The sequence below is a fragment of the Hyla sarda genome, chromosome 2 (genome assembly GCF_029499605.1).
Source record: "Hyla sarda isolate aHylSar1 chromosome 2, aHylSar1.hap1, whole genome shotgun sequence".
Taxonomy (NCBI): Eukaryota; Metazoa; Chordata; class Amphibia; order Anura; family Hylidae; genus Hyla; species Hyla sarda.
The window spans coordinates 13,195,605-13,215,715 of NC_079190.1; the positions used below are offsets into that span (position 1 = coordinate 13,195,605).

Sequence of the window (20,111 nt, forward strand, 5' to 3'; positions counted from 1 at the left end):
GACCCCCGGCGTATAAGACGACCCAGGCGTATAAGTCGACCCAGGCGTATAAGACGACCCCCGGCGTATAAGACGACACCCGGCGTATAAGACGACCCAGGCGTATAAGACGACACCCAGCGTATAAGACGACCCAGGCGTATAAGACGACCCCCGGCGTATAAGACGACCCCCGGCGTATAAGACGACCCCCGGCGTATAAGACGACCCCCGGCGTATAAGACGACCCCCGGCGTATAAGACGACCCCCCGCGTATAAGACGACACCCCGCGTATAAGACGACACCCGGCGTATAAGACGACCCCCGGCGTATAAGACGACCCCCGGCGTATAAGACGACCCCCCGCGTATAAGACGACCCCCGGCGTATAAGACGACCCCCGGCGTATAAGACGACCCCCGGCGTATAAGACGACCCCCGGCGTATAAGACGACCCCCGGCGTATAAGACGACCCCCGGCGTATAAGACGACCCCCGGCGTATAAGACGACCCCCGGCGTATAAGACGACCCCCGGCGTATAAGACGACCCCCCGCGTATAAGACGACACCCAGCGTATAAGACGACCCCCGGCGTATAAGAACATTTTCTTGGGTTAAAAAGTCGTCTTATACGCCGGAAAATACGGTATTTGTAAAGTGCTATAAGAGCTGCCTAGTGTATCTAAACCTATCATGTGTGGTACTATTTGCTGACATGACATATCTAAGCCTATCACATGTAACACTCTGTTGACACAATGATGTATCTGAGCCTTTCATGTGTTGAATTAGTGTATCTAAGCCTAAGATGGGTGATACTGGCTGCTGAGCCAGTGTATTTAAGCCTATAATGTGCCAAGTCTGTATCTAAGCCTATAATTTTGGATACAGTCTGCAGAACTGCTGTATCTCAGTCTATTGTCAGAGACTGCCTGCTGAGCTGCTGTTGTTCCTAAGCCAGTGTACCTAAGCCAATGTTTCCCAACCAGGGTGCCTCCAGCTGTTGCAAAACTACAACTCCCAGCATGCCCGGACACCCTGGTTGGGAAACACTGACCTAAGCCTATCGTGTGTCCTGTGAACTACAAGATGACATTATTACCTTTCAGATTGCTCCCAGACTCCACCCCTCCAGCTCTATCTGTATACTGCTGCTGCTAACTTTATGGGATCAGGATATATAGTAGTAATACACCTCCCCTCCAGCTCTATCTATATACTGTTGCTATCTATATGATATCATTATATATAGTAGTTATACACCTTCCCCTAGCTCTATCTGTATACTGCTGCTATCTTTATGGGATCAGGATATATATAGTAGTAATACACCTCCCCTCCAGCTCTATCTATATACTGTTGCTATTTATATGATATCATTATATATAGTAGTTATACACCTTCCCCTAGCTCTATCTGTATACTGCTGCTATCTCTATGGGATCAGGATATATAGTAGATAAACACCTCCCCTCCAGCTCTATCTGTATACTGCTGCTGCTGCTATATCTATGGGATCAAGAAATGTGTTAGTTCTACACCTCCCCTTCAGCTCTATCTGTATACTGCTACAATCTCGATAGGATAAGCATATATAGTAGTTATGCTTCTCCCCTTCAGCTCTATCTGTATACTGCTGCTATTTCTATGGGATCAGGATATATCGTAGTTATACCCCTCCCCTCCAGCTCTCTCTGTATACTGCTGCTGCTATCTCTATGGGATCAGACTATATAGTAGTTATACACCTCCCTCCAGCTCTATCTGTATACTGCTGCTGCTATATCTATGGGATCAAGAAATGTGGTAGTTCTACACCTCCCCTTCAGCTCTATCTGTATACTGCTACAATCTCGATAGGATAAGCATATATAGTAGTTATGCACCTCCCCTTCAGCTCTATCTGTATACTGCTCCTATCTCTATGGATGAAGCAGAGTTGAATGTGTCATGTCGCTTTACCTCCTGAGCATGTGTATAACTTCTGAGCTATTACAGTACAGTACGGTAGATTTACCTGCAGTCCTATGCAAAACCATAGATGACACATTGTGGTATCACTTTGCATTACCAAGTGTCAACCTTAGCTCTGCTACATCTGAACAGTTTGTGCAAATTATTATAGATCATCTACTATGCGATCAGCGTCTTCTCCCATCCTCCTTCCAAATGCTTGTGCTGGTGCCTGGTTACTTATTACCACAGTGCAATACAGTTCATTACCCAGCAGGGGGCAACAGTGAACACAAGAGAAAATCCCCCCCTCAGAGATCATAAGCCCCCAGCTCTTTCCTGGGACTTAAAGGGGTTATCCTGGAAAAAAACACCTTTTTTTTAAATATTAACTGACTCCAGAAAGTTAAACAGATTTGTAAATTACTTCTATTAAAAAATCTTCATCCTTTCAGTACTTATGAGCTTCTGAAGTTGAGTTGTTCTTTTCTGTCTAAGTGCTCTCTGATGACACGTGTCTCGGGAACCGCCCAATTTAGAAGCAAATCCCCATAGTAAACCTCTTCTACTCTGTGCAGTTCCCGAGACAAGCAGAGATGTCAGCAGAGAGCACTTTTGCCAGAAAGGAAACAACAACTCAACTTCAGCAGCTGATAATTATTGAAAGGATTAAGATTTTTTAATAGAAGTAATTTACAAATCTGTTTAACTTTCTTGAGACAGTTGATATAATTCCCCCCCCCCCCTGGAATACCCCCTTTAATGGGAACGACAATGTGAATAATACCAACGTTTCTCATTATTATTCAATATTTTATAAACTTGTGACTGGACTATTGATAGTAATAGTGAGTGGCCCCTTTAAATAATTTCCCAACTCATTGATTTGCATTAAAGAAGCACTCCAGTTTGCTGTTTTTCCATATCATGCACACTCACCATCACTAGTCCTACAGCGCCGTCTGTTAAATTCCAGCACAGGTGCATCCATGTGTTTTATTACTGTAACTGGGTCATGTGATCACCCGCCTGACCAACTGTTTAACATGTCAGAGGAATAGGTCAGTCCTGTGAACTACAGGATGACATTATTACCTTTCAGATTGCTCTTGCTAGCTCCCAGACTTTACCCCTCCAGCTCTATCTGTATACTGCTGCTGCTATCTCTATGGGATCAGTATATATAAAGTAGTTACACACCTCCCTCCAGCTCTATCTGTATACTGCTGCTGCTGCTGCTATCTCTATGGGATCAGTATATATATAGTAGTTATACACCTCCCTCCAGCTCTGTCTGTATACTGCTGCTGCTGCTATCTCTATGGGATCAGTATATATATATATATATATATATATATATATATATATATATAGTAGTTATACACCTCCCTCCAGCTCTGTCTGTATACTGCTGCTGCTATCTCTATGGGATCAAGAAATGTGGTAGTTATACAACTCTCCTTCAGCTCTATCTGTATACTGCTACAATCTCTATAGGATAAGCATATACAGTCATGGCCGTAAATGTTGGCCCCCCTGAATTTTTTTTTTAGAAAATGAAGTATTTCTCACAGAAAAGGATTGCAGTAACACACGTTTTGCTATACACATGTTTATTCCCCATGTGTGTATTGGGACTAAACCAAAAAAGGAGGAAAAAAAGCAAATTGGACATAATGTCACCAAACTCCAAAAATGGTCTGGACAAAATTATTGGCACCTTACAAAATTGTGGAAAAATAAGATTGTTTCAAGCATGTGATGCTCTTTTATACTCACCTGGGGCAAGTAACAGGTGTGGGCAATATAAAAATCACACCTGAAACCATATAAAAAGGAGAGAAGTTCACTTAGTCTTTGCATTGTGTGTCTGTGTGTGCCACACTAAGCATGGACAACAGAAAGAGGAGAAGAGAACTGTCTGAGGACTTGGGAACCAAAATTGTGGAAAAATATCAACAATCTCAAGGTTACAAGTCCATCTCCAGAGATCTAGATTTACCTTTGTCCACAGGGTGCAACATTATCAAGAAGTTTGCAACCCATGGCCCTGTAGCTAATCTCCCTGGGCGTGGACGGAAGAGAAAAATTGGGTAAAGGTGTCAACGCAGAATAGTCTGGATGGTGGATAAGCAGCCCCAAACAAGTTCCAAAGATATTCAAGCTGTCCTGCAGTCTCAGGGAGCATCATGTCAGCGCGAACTATCCATCGACATTTAAATGAAATGAAACGCTATGGAAGGAGACCCAGGAGGACCCCACTGTGGAGGAGACCCAGGAGGACCCCACTGTGGGGGAGACCCAGGAGGACCCCACTATGGGGGAGACCGAGGAGGACCCCACTATGGAGGAGACCCAGGAGGACCCCACTATGGAGGAGACCCAGGAGGACCCCACTATGAAGGAGACCGAGGAGGACCCCACTATGGAGGAGACCCAGGCGGACCCCACTATGGAGGAGACCCAGGAGGACCCCACTATGCAGGAGACCCAGGAGGACCCCACTATGGAGGAGACCCAGGAGGACCCCATTATGGAGGAGACCCAGGAGGACCCCACTATGGAGGAGACCCAGGAGGACCGCACTATGGAGGAGACCCAGGCGGACCCCACTATGGAGGAGACCCAGGAGGACCCCATTATGGAGGAGACCCAGGAGGACCCCACTATGGAGGAGACCCAGGAGGATCCCACTATGGAGGAGACCCAGGAGGACCCCACTATGGAGGAGACCCAGGAGGACCCCACTATGGAGGAGACCCAGGAGGACCCCACTATGGAGGAGACCCAGGAGGACCCCACTATGGAGGAGACCCAGGAGGACCCCACTATGGAGGAGACCCAGGAGGACCCCACTATGGAGGAGACCCAGGAGGACCCCACTATGGAGGAGACCCAGGAGGACCCCACTATGGAGGAGACCCAGGAGGACCCCACTATGGAGGAGACCCAGGAGGACCCCACTGCTGACACAGAGACATAAAAAAGCAAGACCACATTTTGCCAAAATGAACTTGAGTAACCAAAATCCTTCTGGGAAAATGTCTTGTGGACAGATGAGACCAAGATAGAGCTTTTTGGTAAAGCAAATCATTCTACTGTTTACCGAAAACGGAATGAGGCCTACAAAGAAAAGAACACAGGACCTACAGTGAGATATGGTGGAGGTCAGTGATGTTTTGGGTTGTTTTGCTGCCTCTGGCACTGGGGGCCTTGAATGTGTACAAGACATCATGAAATCTGAGGATTACCAATGGATTTTGGGTCGCACTGTACAGCCCAGTGTCAGAAAGCTGGGTTTGTGTCCGAGATCTTGGGTCTTCCAGCAGAACAATGACCCCAAACATACGTCAAAAAGCCCCAGAAATGGATGACAACAAAGCGCTGGAGAGTTCTGAAGTGTCAGCAATGAGTCCAGATCTAAATCCCATTGAACACCTGTGGAGAGATCTTATAATTACTGTTGGGAAAAGGCGCCGTCCAATAAGAGACCGGGAGCAGTTTGTAAAGGAAGAGTCCAACATTCCGGCTGAGAGGTGTAAGAAGCTTATTGATGGTTATAGGAAGAGTGGTCCAACATTCCGGCTGAGAGGTGTAAGAAGCTTATTGATGGTTATAGGAAGCCACTGATTTCATTTATTTTTCCAAAGGATGTGCAACCAAATATTAAGTTAAAGGGGTACTCCGGTGGAATTTTTTTTTTTTTTTTATTAAATCAACTGGTACCAGAAAGTTAAACAGATTTGTAAATGACTTCTATTAAAAATTCTTAATCCTTCCATTACCTATTAGTGGCTGTATACTACAGAGGAAATTCTTTTCTTTTTGGATTTCTTTTCTGTCACGACCACAGTGCTCTCTGCTGACATCTCTGTCCATTTTAGGAACTCTCCAGAGCAGCAGATGTTTGCTATGGGGATTTCTCCTGGTCTGGACAGTTACTGACATGGACAGAGGTGTCAGCAGAGAGCACTGTGGTCGTAACAGAAAATAAATCCAAAAAGAAAAGAATTTCCTCTGTAGTATATACAGCCACTAATAAATACTAGACGGATTAAGATTTTTTTTAATAGAAGTAATTTACAAATCTGTTTAACTTTCTGGCACCAGTTGATTAAAAAAAACAAGTTTTCTACCAGAGTACCCCTTTAAGGGTGCCAATAATTTTGTCCAGCCCATTTTTGGAGTTTGGTGACATTATGTCCAATTTGCTTTTTCCCCTCCTTTTTTTGGTTTAATTCCAATACACACAAAGGGAATAAACATGTGTATAGCAAAATGTGTGTTACTGCAATCCTTTCCTGTGCCAATATTTACGGCCATGACTATTTAGTAGTTCTACACCTCCCCTCCAGCTCTATCTGTATACTGTTACTATCTATGGAATCAGGATATATAGTAGTTTTACACCTCTCCTCCAGCTCTATCTATATACTGCTGCTGCTAGCTCCAAAGGATCAGGATATATAGTAGTTATACACCTCCCCTCTAGCTCTATCTGTATACTGCTGCCACTATCTCTATGGGATCAATATATATAGTAGTTATACACCTCCCCTCCCCTATGTCTGTATACTGCTGATGCTATCTTTATGGGATCAGGATATATAGTAGTCATACACCTCCTCTCCAGCTCTATTTGTATACTGCTGCTATTTCTATGATATCATGATATATAGTAGTTATACACCTTCCCCTAGCTCTATCTGTATACTGCTGCTGCTATCTCTATGGGATAAGGATTAGAGATGAGCGAACTTTCAGTAAATTCGATTCGTCACGAACTTCTCGGCTCGGCAGTTGACTTTTCCTGCATAAATTAGTTCAGCTTTCAGGTGCTCCGGTGGGCTGGAAAAGGTGAATACAGTCCTAGGAGACTCTTTCTTAGGACTGTATCCACCTTTTCCAGCACACCGGAGCACCTGAAGGCTGAACTAATTTACGCAGGAAAAGTCATCAACCGCCGAGCTGAGAAGTTCGTGACGAATCGAATTGACTGTAAGTTCGCTCATCTCTAATCAGGATATATAGTAGTTATACACCACCCCTCTATCTGTATACTGCTGCTGTTTTCTCTATAGGATCAGGATATCTAGTAGTTATACACCTTCTCTGAGGCCGTGTTTACACCTTGTGTTTTTTGCTGCGTTTTTTAAGTTTTTGAAAATCATGGTTAAAAAAAAGTGTCACAGGCCCATGTCTGGTTTTGCAGTTTAGTTCCATTTACTTAAAAGAGACGAGGCTGCAGCACCATCATAGCCGCCTGTGTCCACAATAAAAAAGAGTAGGTGAGCGATCGCCAGGGGTCCCCTACCAATCAATACTTGACTAAAGATCTTAAGGAATGGTCCTTGGATATAATAAAGGACATTTAGGGGTTAATACAGGTGACCACCCCCGCCCACCATTTTTTGCTCACTTTCCCCCTCACAAGGACGTTGCACGATAGAATTAAAAAAATTCCGTCTCCACAATAGAGGAGAAGAGAACTTCCTGCGGATCAGTTTGCAAGTTGTTTCAAGACATCGGGAAAAACATCTAAAAATAACTGGATAGATTGCCAAGAACGTCCGAAAGATAAATGACGAGGGCGGCGAGACATCCGAGAAATGCGAGCAAACCAATAAATTAAAGTAACAGAAAGGTACGGGGTCCAGGTCAGGAAAAATTCGACATAGTATGTGCCCGCGAAACCATGAGACCCCCAAATCGTCATATTCAGTAAAGCAGTGTTTTCCAAAACAGTGTATCTCCAGCTGTTGCAAAACTACAACTCCTAGCATGCCCGGACAGCCGTTGGCTGTCCGGGCATGCTGGGAGTTGTAGTTTTGCAACAGCTGGAGACACTGTTTTGGAAAAACACTGCTGTAAAGTTTCTATTGACAAAATGAGCGCTGCGCACAGTAGGAGAGATTGTAGCACAGTGCATATCCCCTGAGGATACATACCAATGACGAAACACGCTGGGACAGATTTTTCCAAAAAGCTGCAATTTAGAAGTTCTATGGTGTGAGTGATCGAATACTGGCCGCGAACTGGGTAGGAATACACAGGTAACTCTGAACTGTTAGGCTTTTACCTACAAACCTGGTGAAAGTGGCTAAAGACTACAAGATTGTGGTATAACAAGTACTAACCAGCAACAGGACCGCTGCATATAACAAACAAAACATCAACCTATACAAACAAGTACTAACCATTGCATATAAAGAGCAAAACATCAACCTGTAGAAACAAATACTAACCACTGCATATTAAGAGCAAAACAACAACCTATACAAACAAGCACTAACCACTGCATATAAAGAGCAAAATATCAGCCTATAAAAACCAAGTACTAATCACTACATATCAAGAGCAAAACAACAACCTATAGAAACAAGTACTAACCACTGCATATAAAGAGCAAAACAACAACCTATAGAAACAAATACTAACCACTGCATATAATGAGAGAAACATCACCCTATAGAAACAAGTACTAACCACTGCATATAAAGAGCAAAATATCAGCCTATAGAAACAAGGGCTGACCGCTGCATATAAAGAGCAAAACATCAAGTTGTAGGAACAAGTACTAACCACTGCATATATAAAGAGAAACATCAACCTATAGGAACAAGTACTGACCACTGCATATAAAGAGAGAAACATCAACCTATAGAAACAAGTACTAATCACTACATATCAAGAGCAAATCAACAACCTATAGGAACAAGTACTAACCACTGCATATAAAGAGCAAAACATCAACCTGTAGAATCAAATACTAACCACTGCATATAGAGAGCAAAACAGCAACCTATAGAAACAAGCACTAACCACTGCATATAAAAAGAAACATCAACCTATAGAAACAAGTACTAACCATTGCGTATAAAGAGCAAAACAACAACCTATAGAAACAAGTACTAACCACTGCATATAAAGAGCAAAATATCAGCCTATAGAAACAAGGGCTGACCGCTGCATATAAAGAGCAAAACATCAACCTGTAGGAACAAGTACTAACCACTGCATATAAAGAGCAAAACAACAACCAATAGGAACAAGTACTAACCACTGCATATAAAGAGAGAAACATCAACCTATAGAAACAAGTACTAACCACTGCATATAAAGAGCAAAATATCAGCCTATAGAAACAAGGGCTGACCGCTGCATATAAAGAGCAAAGCATCAACCTATAGGAACAAGTACTAACCACTGCATATATAGAGCAAAACAACAAGCTATAGGAACAAGTACTAACCACTGCATATATAAAGAGAAACATCAACCTATAGGAACAAGTACTGACCACTGCATATAAAGAGAGAAACATCAACCTATAGAAACAAGTACTAATCACTACATATCAAGAGCAAATCAACAACCTATAGGAACAAGTACTAACCACTGCATATAAAGAGCAAAACATCAACCTGTAGAATCAAATACTAACCACTGCATATAGAGAGCAAAACAACAACCTATAGAAACAAGCACTAACCACTGCATATAAAAAGAGAAACATCAACCTATAGAAACAAGTACTAACCACTGCGTATAAAGAGCAAAACAACAACCTGTAGAAACAAGTACTAACCACTGCATATAAAGAGCAAAATATCAGCCTATAGAAACAAGGGCTGACCGCTGCATATAAAGAGCAAAACATCAACCTGTAGGAACAAGTACTAACCACTGCATATAAAGAGCAAAACAACAACCTGTAGAATCAAATACTAACCACTGCATATAGAGAGCAAAACAACAACCTATGGAAACAAGCACTAACCACTGCATATAAAAAGAGAAACATCAACCTATAGAAACAAGTACTAACCACTGCGTATAAAGAGCAAAACAACAACCTATAGAAACAAGTACTAACCACTGCATATAAAGAGCAAAATATCAGCCTATAGAAACAAGGGCTGACCACTGCATATAAAGAGCAAAACATCAACCTGTAGGAACAAGTACTAACCACTGCATATAAAGAGCAAAACAACAACCAATAGGAACAAGTACTAACCACTGCATATAAAGAGAGAAACATCAACCTATAGAAACAAGTACTAACCACTGCATATAAAGAGCAAAATATCAGCCTATAGAAACAAGGGCTGACCGCTGCATATAAAGAGCAAAGCATCAACCTATAGGAACAAGTACTAACCACTGCATATAAAGAGCAAAACAACAAGCTATAGGAACAAGTACTAACCACTGCATATAAAAAGAGAAACATCAACCTATAGGAAAAAGTATGGACCACTGCATATAAAGAGCAAAGCATCAACCTATAGGAACAAGTACTAACCACTGCATATATACAGCAAAACATCAACCTGTAGAAAAAAGTACTAACCACTGCATATAAAGAGCAAAATATCAGCCTATAGAAACACATACTAATCACTTCATATAAATAGCAAAACAACAACCTATAGAAACAAGCACTAACCACTGCATATAAAGAGCAAAATATCAGCCTATAGAAACAAGTACTAATCACTACATATCAAGAGCAAATCAACAACCTATAGGAACAAGTACTAACCACTGCATATAAAGAGCAAAACATCAACCTGTAGAATCAAATACTAACCACTGCATATAGAGAGCAAAACAACAACCTATAGAAACAAGCACTAACCACTGCATATAAAAAGAGAAACATCAACCTATAGAAACAAGTACTAACCACTGCGTATAAAGAGCAAAACAACAACCTATAGAGACAAGTACTAAACACTGCATATAAAGAGCAAAATATAAGTCTATAGAAACAAGTACTAAACACTGTATATTAAGAGAAAAACATCAACCGATAGAAACAAGTTCTAACCAGTGCATATAAAGAGCAAAATACCAGCCTATACAAACAAATACTAACCACTGCATATAAAGACCAAAACATCAACCTATACTAACCACTGCATATAAAGAACAAAACAACAACCTATAGAAACATCCTTTGGATGTTTCAGACCTTACAAGCCTGGTAACTGACTGCACAGAGGCACATTCATAGTGTAGGGTCCGTCCCAATGAGGTCAGCTTATCGTGGTGGGATGGTCCAAACTATTTGGCCAAATGGTGAACGAAGCACCTCAATTTTTCATTGTAGCAATATAGCATTTCATGTTTTATCTATATCTTTGTGCTAGCAGTGTGCTGCTGTATTCTCCTGTTTGTGTATATTTAGCCTAGCAGCGTGCACCTTTATGCCGGGTCCATGCAATAGTTTGGTATCAGTATGTGCTGGCCAACTTATCCATTTTTCTATCTATCTCATATCCATCTATCTATCTCATATATATCTATCCATCTATCTCATATTTATCTATCTATCTATCTTTCTCATATCTATCTATCTCCTCCTATCTATCTATCTATCAATCTATCTATCTCATATCTATCTCATATCTATCTATCTATCTATCTATCAATCTATCTATCTCATATCTATCTATCTCATATCTATCTGTCTATCCATCTATCTATCTATCTATCTCCTATCTATCTATCTATCTCATATCTATCTATCTCATATCTATCTCATATCTATCTATCTATCTATCTATCTCATATCTATCTATCTATCTATCTATCTATATCATATCTATCTATCTTTCTCATATCTATCTATCTCATATATATCTCATATATCTATTTCATATTTATCTATCTCACATCTATCTATCTCACATCTATCTATCTCACATTTATCTATTTATCTCCTATCTATCTCATATCTATCTATCTATCTCATATCTATCTATCTCACATCTATCTATCTATCTATCTCCTATCTATCTATCTATCTCCTATCTATCTATCTATCTATCTTTTTAGTTTGTTAATCTGAATAGATCCAGAATCGTGTGCTGATTCCTTGTTTTTTGAAATAATTGTTTATTTTAAAGAAGTTTTAGAATTTCTATAAAACATATAAGGTACAGAAAATGAAAGTTACTTCATGTAATGAAGTTAAAGAAAAACAGAAAACAGAGCCATATATTCAATATGGTAATATGCAGGACATTATAAATTGAGAAAAAAGTGCTGATTCCTTGTTAATGATTCTTTACAGTATTTGGAGCTGATACTGAGCTCCCAATCGTTTGAATAGATACCAAGGTGAATTATATAAGTCTGCCCTCAATTACAACTAGGGGGAGCTCCAGAGCTTACTGCATACACTTTATACATTGGACTCAATAATAACACAGTATGCAGTCAGCTCATAGGCTCCTGCAGGTAACAGCATTCATCATCTATCTGTGATATTTATATAAATTTTCCCTTAGGGAATAACACAATTTATAGGTGTAGGAATAACTTGTCATTATGTCTCCTGTTCTTTACATTCTTTACATTTGGGCGGCACTTAAAAAAAAAAAATCTGATGCTGTCAAATCCCTTAGAAAAATCCCCAAAAAGAATGTGCGCACATTACGTTAATAGAGTCTAGACGCGGCGGGAGGAATGAGCGGCCCTGTTTGTTTGTGTACTGAGAAAGAGAGTAAATGAGGCGAAGAGAGCGGAGGAATTACCGTCACCTGATACCTCCCTATACGTTGTATCAAACACGTGTCCACATCTGCTGAGGTGAGGGGACCCGAAATACTGCGCCAGGGGCTCCGTGCTCTCATTTCCACTGTACTGACAATCACTCACAATGTGGTGGGATCGGGGGACGACATCTGATTATTGGAATGTAAAACCCATATACAGCATAAATAAACACATACGTGAACCCAACCATATGTAGGACAATCAGCGGGGTAATCCGAGCCGTACCATGTCCTTATAGGACGGGGGACGACAGGGGTACGGGGAGATTTATATAGAATATCATAATGTAATCTATGTACACAGGGGAGTATAATACAGGATATAACTCAGGATCAGTACAGGATAAGTAATGTAATGTATGTACACAGTGACCTCACCAGCAGAATAGTGAGTACAGCTCTGGAGTATAATACAGGATATAACTCCGGATCAGTACAGGATAAGTAATGTAATGTATGTACACAGTGATTTCACCAGCAGAATAGTGAGTACAGCTCTGGAGTATAATACAGGATATAACTCAGGATCAGTACAGGATAAGTAATGTAATGTATGTACACAGTGACCTCACCAGCAGAATAGTGATTACAGCTCTGGAGTATAATACAGGATATAACTCAGGATCAGTACAGGATAAGTAATGTAATGTATGTACACAGTCACCTCACCAGCAGAATAGTGAGTACAGCTCTGGAGTATAATACAGGATATAACTCAGGATCAGTACAGGATAAGTAATGTAATGTATGTACACAGTGACCTCACCAGCAGAATAGTGAGTGCAGCTCTGGGGTATAATACAGGATATAACTCAGGATCAGTACAGGATAAGTAATGTAATGTATGTACACAGTGACCTCACCAGCAGAATAGTGAGTACAGCTCTGGAGTATAATACAGGATATAACTCAGGATCAGTACAGGATAAGTAATGTAATGTATGTACACAGTGACCTCACCAGCAGAATAGTGAGTACAGCTCTGGAGTATAATACAGGATACAACTCAGGATCAGTACAGGATAAGTAATGTAATGTATGTACACAGTGACCTCACCAGCAGAATAGTGAGTACAGCTCTGGAGTATAATACAGGATATAACTCAGGGTCAGTACAGGATAAGTAATGTAATGTATGTACACAGTGACCTCACCAGCAAAATAGTGAGTACAGCTCTGGAGTATAATACAGGATATAACTCAGGATCAGTACAGGATAAGTAATGTAATGTATGTACACAGTGACCTCACCAGCAGAATAGTGAGTACAGCTCTGGAGTATAATACAGGATATAACTCGGGATCAGTACAGGATAAGTAATGTAATGTATGTACACAGTGACCCCACCAGCAGAATAGTGAGTACAGCTCTAGAGTATAATACAGGATATAACTCAGGATCAGTACAGGATAAGTAATGTAATGTATGTACACAGTGACCTCACCAGCAGAATAGTGAGTACAGCTCTGGAGTATAATACAGGATATAACTCAGGGTCAGTACAGGATAAGTAATGTAATGTATGTACACAGTGACTCCACCAGCAGAATAGTGAGTACAGCTCTGGAGTATAATACAGGATATAACTCAGGGTCAGTACAGGATAAGTAATGTAATGTATATATATTTCCCTAGTAACATCATCCTCTGTAGTATATAGCAGCACAGTCTATCTAGAAGTTTTCCAGGACTTCCGCCGGATACATACAGCTGACCTCTGCTTAAAGTTAAGAAGCACTCACAATGCACAGCTGCATACATGCAATTCATTACTGTAACTGGGTCATGTAATCATAAAATTGACACACAGTAAATCACAGTTTTTAATATGTCAGAGGTCAGTCATCTGGTCAGTCCTGGGTCAGCTGACATCATCATGTCCGTTCCGTACGGACACTTTGGGGCGGAGGGGGACACACCATGCCTGGATGTCCGGGACCTTGAATATTGGGGTACCCATTGATTTTAACCCTGGACATAAGTGAGTGGTCCAATTCGGATACTGAGGCTATGCTGGTTTTGTGTGCTCCTGTTTTATTTTCTGATGAACCCCACATACTATCTAGGAATAGGGAAATGATCAGGGATTAGTGGTGTGGGGGTCACTGAGTAAGTGGGGGCAGCATCACTTGTGCTATGTTACCTGCTGCACCACTGTTGTATACCTGTGTTCACCCCAACAATAAGGGATGTCCCCTTGTATACTTGCTCAATGTTTTTACTAATTTGAAGGCATTGTTATTTACTCTGTGTTTGCTTGTCACAATATATTTAAATATATGTCTAATATTTTATTTATGCCTAATCAGTCATTGATAGTAGTTATACACCTCCCCTCCAGCTCTATCTGTATATTGCTTCTATCTCGATAGGATCAGTGTATATATAGTAGTTATGCACCTCCCCTTCAGCTCTATCTGTATACTGCTTCTATCTCTATTGGATCAGTATATATAGTAGTTATACCCCTCCCCTCCAGCTCTATCTGTATACTGCTGCTATCTCTACTGGATCAGGATATATAGTAGTTACACACCTCCCCTCCAGCTCTATCTGTATACTGTTGCTATCTCCATGGGATCATGATATATAGTAGTTATACACCTCCCCTTTAGCTCTATCTGTTTACTGCTTCTATCTCTATTGGATCAGGATATATAGTAGTTATACCCCTCCTCCCAGCTCTATCTGTATACTGCTGCTATATCTATTGGATCAGTATATATAGTAGTTACACACCTCCTCTCCAACTCTATCTGTATACTCCTGCTATCTCCATGGGATCATGATATATAGTAGTTATACACCTTCCCTTTAGCTCTATCTGTATACTGCTGCTGCTATCTCTATTGGATCAGGATATATAGTAGTTATACACCTCCCCTTTAGCTCTATCTGTATACTGCTGCTATCTCTATGAGATCAGGATATATAGTAGTTATGCACCTCCCTCAGCTCTATCTGTATACTGCTGCTGCTATCTCTATGGGATCAGGATATATAGTAGTTATACACCTCCCTAAGCTCTATCTGTATACTGCTGCTGCTATCTCTATGAGATCAGGATATATAGTAGTTATACACCTCCCCTCAGCTCTATCTGTATACTGCTGCTATCTTTATGAGATCAGGATATATAGTAGTTATGCACCTCCCTCAGCTCTATCTGTATACTGCTGCTATCTCTATGGGATCAGGATATATAGTAGTTATGCACCTCCCTCAGCTCTATCTGTATACTGCTGCTATATCTATGGGATCAGGATATATAGTAGTTATACACCTCCCTCAGCTCTATCTGTATACTGCTGCTATCTCTATGGGATCAGGATATATAGTAGTTATACACCTCCCTCAGCTCTATCTGTATACTGCTGCTATCTCTATGGGATCAGGATATATAGTAGTTATACACCTCCCTCAGCTCTATCTGTATACTGCTGCTATCTCTATGGGATCAGGATATATAGTAGTTATACACCTCCCTCAGCTCTATCTGTATACTGCTGCTATCTCTATGGAATCAGGATATATAGTAGTTATACACCTCCCCTCCAGCTCTATCTGTATACTGCTGCTATCTCTATGATATCATTATATATAGTAGTTATACACCTTCCTTTAGCTCTATCTGTATACTGCTGCTGCTATCTCTATGGGATCAGGATATACAGTAGTTATACACCTCCCTCAGCTCTATCTGTATACTGATAAGTACTGGAAGGATTAAGATTTTTATATAGAAGTAATTTACAAATCTGTTTAACTTTCTGGCACCGGTTGATTAAAAAAAAATGTTTTCCAGTGGAGTGCCCCTTTAAAGGGATCTGCTATATATTAATGTAAACGCCATAGAACTATGGCCATTGATGTTGCCTGTGACCCTTCTATGATATGTATTAGTAATGTCCTGTTTTTTCCGCAGGTTCCTCCCTTGATGCCCGCTGCATAACGCTGATCCCTCGGTGGCATTTCTAGACCCCGCGCCAACCTCGGACTTGCTTTCAATCCTTTCCTGTTTTGGACTATTTTGTGGCTCTTAAAAAAAAAATAAAAAAAAATGAAGATTCACTTTTTTATTGGGACTGTATTAACCTTCATTCTTCATACGAGGATCTGCCAAAGCATCAAATGGCTGTGAGTATTCCCCCAAAAAATGACAATGACATTAAAGGGGTACTCCGGTGGATGTTTTTTTATTTTTATTTTTTTTTTAAATCCACTGGTGCCGGAAAGTAAAACAGATTTATAAATGACATCTATTTAAAAATCTTAATCCTTCCAGTACTTATCAGCTGCTGTATGCTCCAGAGGAAGTTGTGTAGTTATCTCCAGTCTGACCACAGTGCTCTCTCTGCTGACACCTCTGTCCATGTCAGGAACTTATCCAGAGCAGGAGCAAATCCCCATAGCCAAACCTATCCTGCTCTGGACAGTTACTGAGGTGTCAGCAGAGAGCACTGTGGTCAGACTGGAAAAAAAAAACTACACAACTTCCTGTGGAGCATACAGCAGCGGATAAGTACAGGAAGGATTAAGATTTTTAAATAGAAGTCATTTACAAAACTTTTTGGCACCAGTTGATTTGAAAAAAAGATTGTTTTCCAACAGTGTACCCCTTTAACCCTAACTTTCTGGTCCAGTTTTTCCCAACCAGGGTGCCTCCCGTTGATTCAAAACTACAACTCCCAGCATGCCCGGACAGCCGTTGGCTGTCCGGGCATGCTGGGAGTTGTAGTTTTGCATCAACGGGAGGCACCCTGGTTGGGAAATACTGATTTAGTCACTGACTAATTCATTTTTTGTAAATACATATAAGAATTTATGGCATTTGGGACTGGGCACAACATTTTTTTTAATTCTAACTTTTTATGTACAAAAAAATAATTTTTGCGCACATTTTTTCTTACCCCAAATTTTTTTTACAACAAATGTGCAACAAAGAAGAGATGTAAATACAATGATAGATTCTCCCCCCCCCCCCCCCCCCGCTCCAATAACTTTTTGTCTTCCCCCTGGAATAATTTAAAGGGGTACTCTGGGGGAAAACATTTTTTTTTTTTTTAATCAACTGGTGCCAGAAAGTTAACCAGATTTTCAAATGACTTCTATTAAAAAAAAAATCTTTATCCTTCCAGTACTTATTAGCAGCTGTATGCTACAGAGGAAATTCTATTCTTTTTGAATTTCTTTTTTTTTGTCTTGTCCACAGTGCTCTCTGCTGACACCTGCTGCCCGTTTTAGGAATTGTCCAGAGCAGGAGAAAATCCCCATAGCAAACCTATGCTGCTCTGGACAGTTCCTGACACGGACAGAGGTGTCAGCAGAGAGCACTGTGGACAAGACAAAAAAGAAATTAAAAAAGAAAAGAATTTCCTCTGTAGTATACAGCTGCTAATAAGTACTGGAAGGGTAAAGATTTTTTCATAAAAGTCATTTACAAATCTGTTTAACTTTCTTGCACCAGTTAATTAAAAAAATATATATAAGTTTTCCACCAAAGTCACCTTTAAATTTTTTTTTCAAGTCAACCCAAATTTTTTCCAAAAATAATTTTTTTTTTTTTTTACTTAAAGGGGTATTCCAGGAACAAACTTTTTACAGATCAACTGGCTCCAGAAAGTTAAACATAATTGTAAATTACTTCTATTAAAAAATCTTAATCCTTCCAATAATTATCAGCTGCTGAAGTTGAGTTGTTCTTCTCTGTCTGGCAACAGTGCTCTCTGCTGACATCTCTGCTTGTCTCGGGAACTGCACAGAGTAGAAGAGGTTTGCTATGGGGATTTGCTTCTACTCTGGACAGTTCCCGAGACAGGTGTCATCAGAGAGCACTTAGACAAAAAGAACAACTCAATTTCAGCAGCTCATAAGTACTGAAATGATTAAGATTTTTAAATAAAAGTAATTTACAAATCTGTTTAACTTTCCGGAGCCAGTTGATATATAAAATAAAGTTTTTCCCTGGAATACCCCTTTAATTTTTTTTAATTTTTTTTTTACCAATCATACTTTATTTTACCTTCATGTGGATCTACGAAACTTTTCTTTATACCATCAAGGAAGGGGTCGGGGGGTGGGGGGTGAAGGTGTTTTATCGTGTTGGGGAGGTGGGGGGTTGGAGGTTTAGGGGGGCTGTGGAGGTGTTGAGGGGGGCGGTAGTATTGTTTTTTCGGATGATGTTATTCGTGAGCCTCTCATTCAGTCTGAATAGACACAAAAGAAGCTTCATTCTGATGGAGGAATTCAGCTGTGAATGAGCGTTAAAACAGAATGATACGGGCGATCGACTCCGCACAAAGCCGCCCCGCCGCCGCATTGTACAGACAAACGTTACGGTTTTGAAAACATCGCCGGCGAACAATCGGCCGTCACTCATGCACCTAATTATTGGAACATTAAAAAAAAAAAAGAAATTTTTTTTTTAAATAAACTTTTTCCAGCTTTACCTGTAATTTGCGCCGTCTTGTTAGACGGATCGGCGAGATTACGGCTGTCTTCACGCGTTGTCATAAAGGATCCGGCTGAGGAATTCCTACGTTCTTCTCTATGGCGTCCTTAATCCAACGCACACAGAGTTATGAAAGGGACGCTGATGATATTTACCCGTGTAAAAACCTGCCGGCAATAAATTAACTTGACAGCCAAATGGCGGCGCCTCAAAGATAAAAAAAAAAACGGAGAATGATGACTTTGCAAACAGGGAGATGTAACAGAGCCGACTGTGTCAATTTGTATTGGGGGGGCTGTTGCTCAGGGGGGCAATTTTTGGGGGTTCATTTTCGGGCAAGTTGCTGAAAAGCGCGGCCACCATTTTCTGCTATAAGAAGGGTTAGCACAGTGCTTCCCAACTATGATGCAAAACTACAACTCCCAGCATGGCCTGCAGGGTAAAGCCTAACAGTTCATAGTTGCCTGTGTATTCCTATCCCGGAATTTATCTCGCAATACACCATAGGACTTCTATCTAAATTGCAGATTTAAATAGGGGAAAAAATCTGTCCCAGCGTGTTTCACCAGTTCTATTTATCCTCAGGGGATATGCACTGTGCTACAATCTCTCCTACTGTGAGCAGTGCTTATTTTGTCACTAGAGACTTTACAGCAGTGTTATCCAAAACTGTGTGTCTCCAGCTGTTGCAAAACTACAACTCCCAGCATGCCCGGACAGCCGTTGGCTGTCCGGGCATACTGGGAGTTGTAGTTTTCCACGGGCTGGAAGCATGCTGGTCGGAAAACACTGTGCTACAGAGCTGAGTTGGCCAGATGTAGCAGAACTGTCTGGGCATGCTGGGAGTTGTAGTTTTGCACCAGCCGAAGTCACCCTGGTTGAAGGCGCGTTCACACGTGCATATTTTCTGCTGCAGATTTGCTTCAGCAGATTTTGCTGCCCATTAAAGTCAATGGGGGCAGAAAAATCCAGGGCAGCAGATCTGCAGCAAAAATACGCACGTGTGAACGTACCCTGAAAAATACCGGATTAGCGTTCATGGCTGTGCACACAAGGAAAAAACACATGCATCAAGTTGGGTGTTTTTTTTTTTTTGGGGGGGGCGTGGGAGGGGCATTTTTTCCTAGCAGAGCGAGTTCCCTGTACCTGTATGTG

General features: G+C 41.0%; 1 protein-coding gene across 2 annotated transcripts in view; it reads left to right on the forward strand.

Moving 5' to 3' along the window:
- WNT11 (Wnt family member 11) overlaps nucleotides 1-20,111 on the forward strand; it is a 107,501-nt gene that overhangs the window by 27,602 nt on the left and 59,788 nt on the right. For both annotated transcript variants that reach the window (XM_056561180.1, XM_056561179.1), the window contains exon 2: nucleotides 16,431-16,642. In XM_056561180.1, coding sequence (XP_056417155.1) covers nucleotides 16,566-16,642 — 77 coding nt within the window. In that variant the 5' untranslated portion in view covers nucleotides 16,431-16,565. The remainder of the gene's footprint in view (nucleotides 1-16,430; nucleotides 16,643-20,111) is intronic.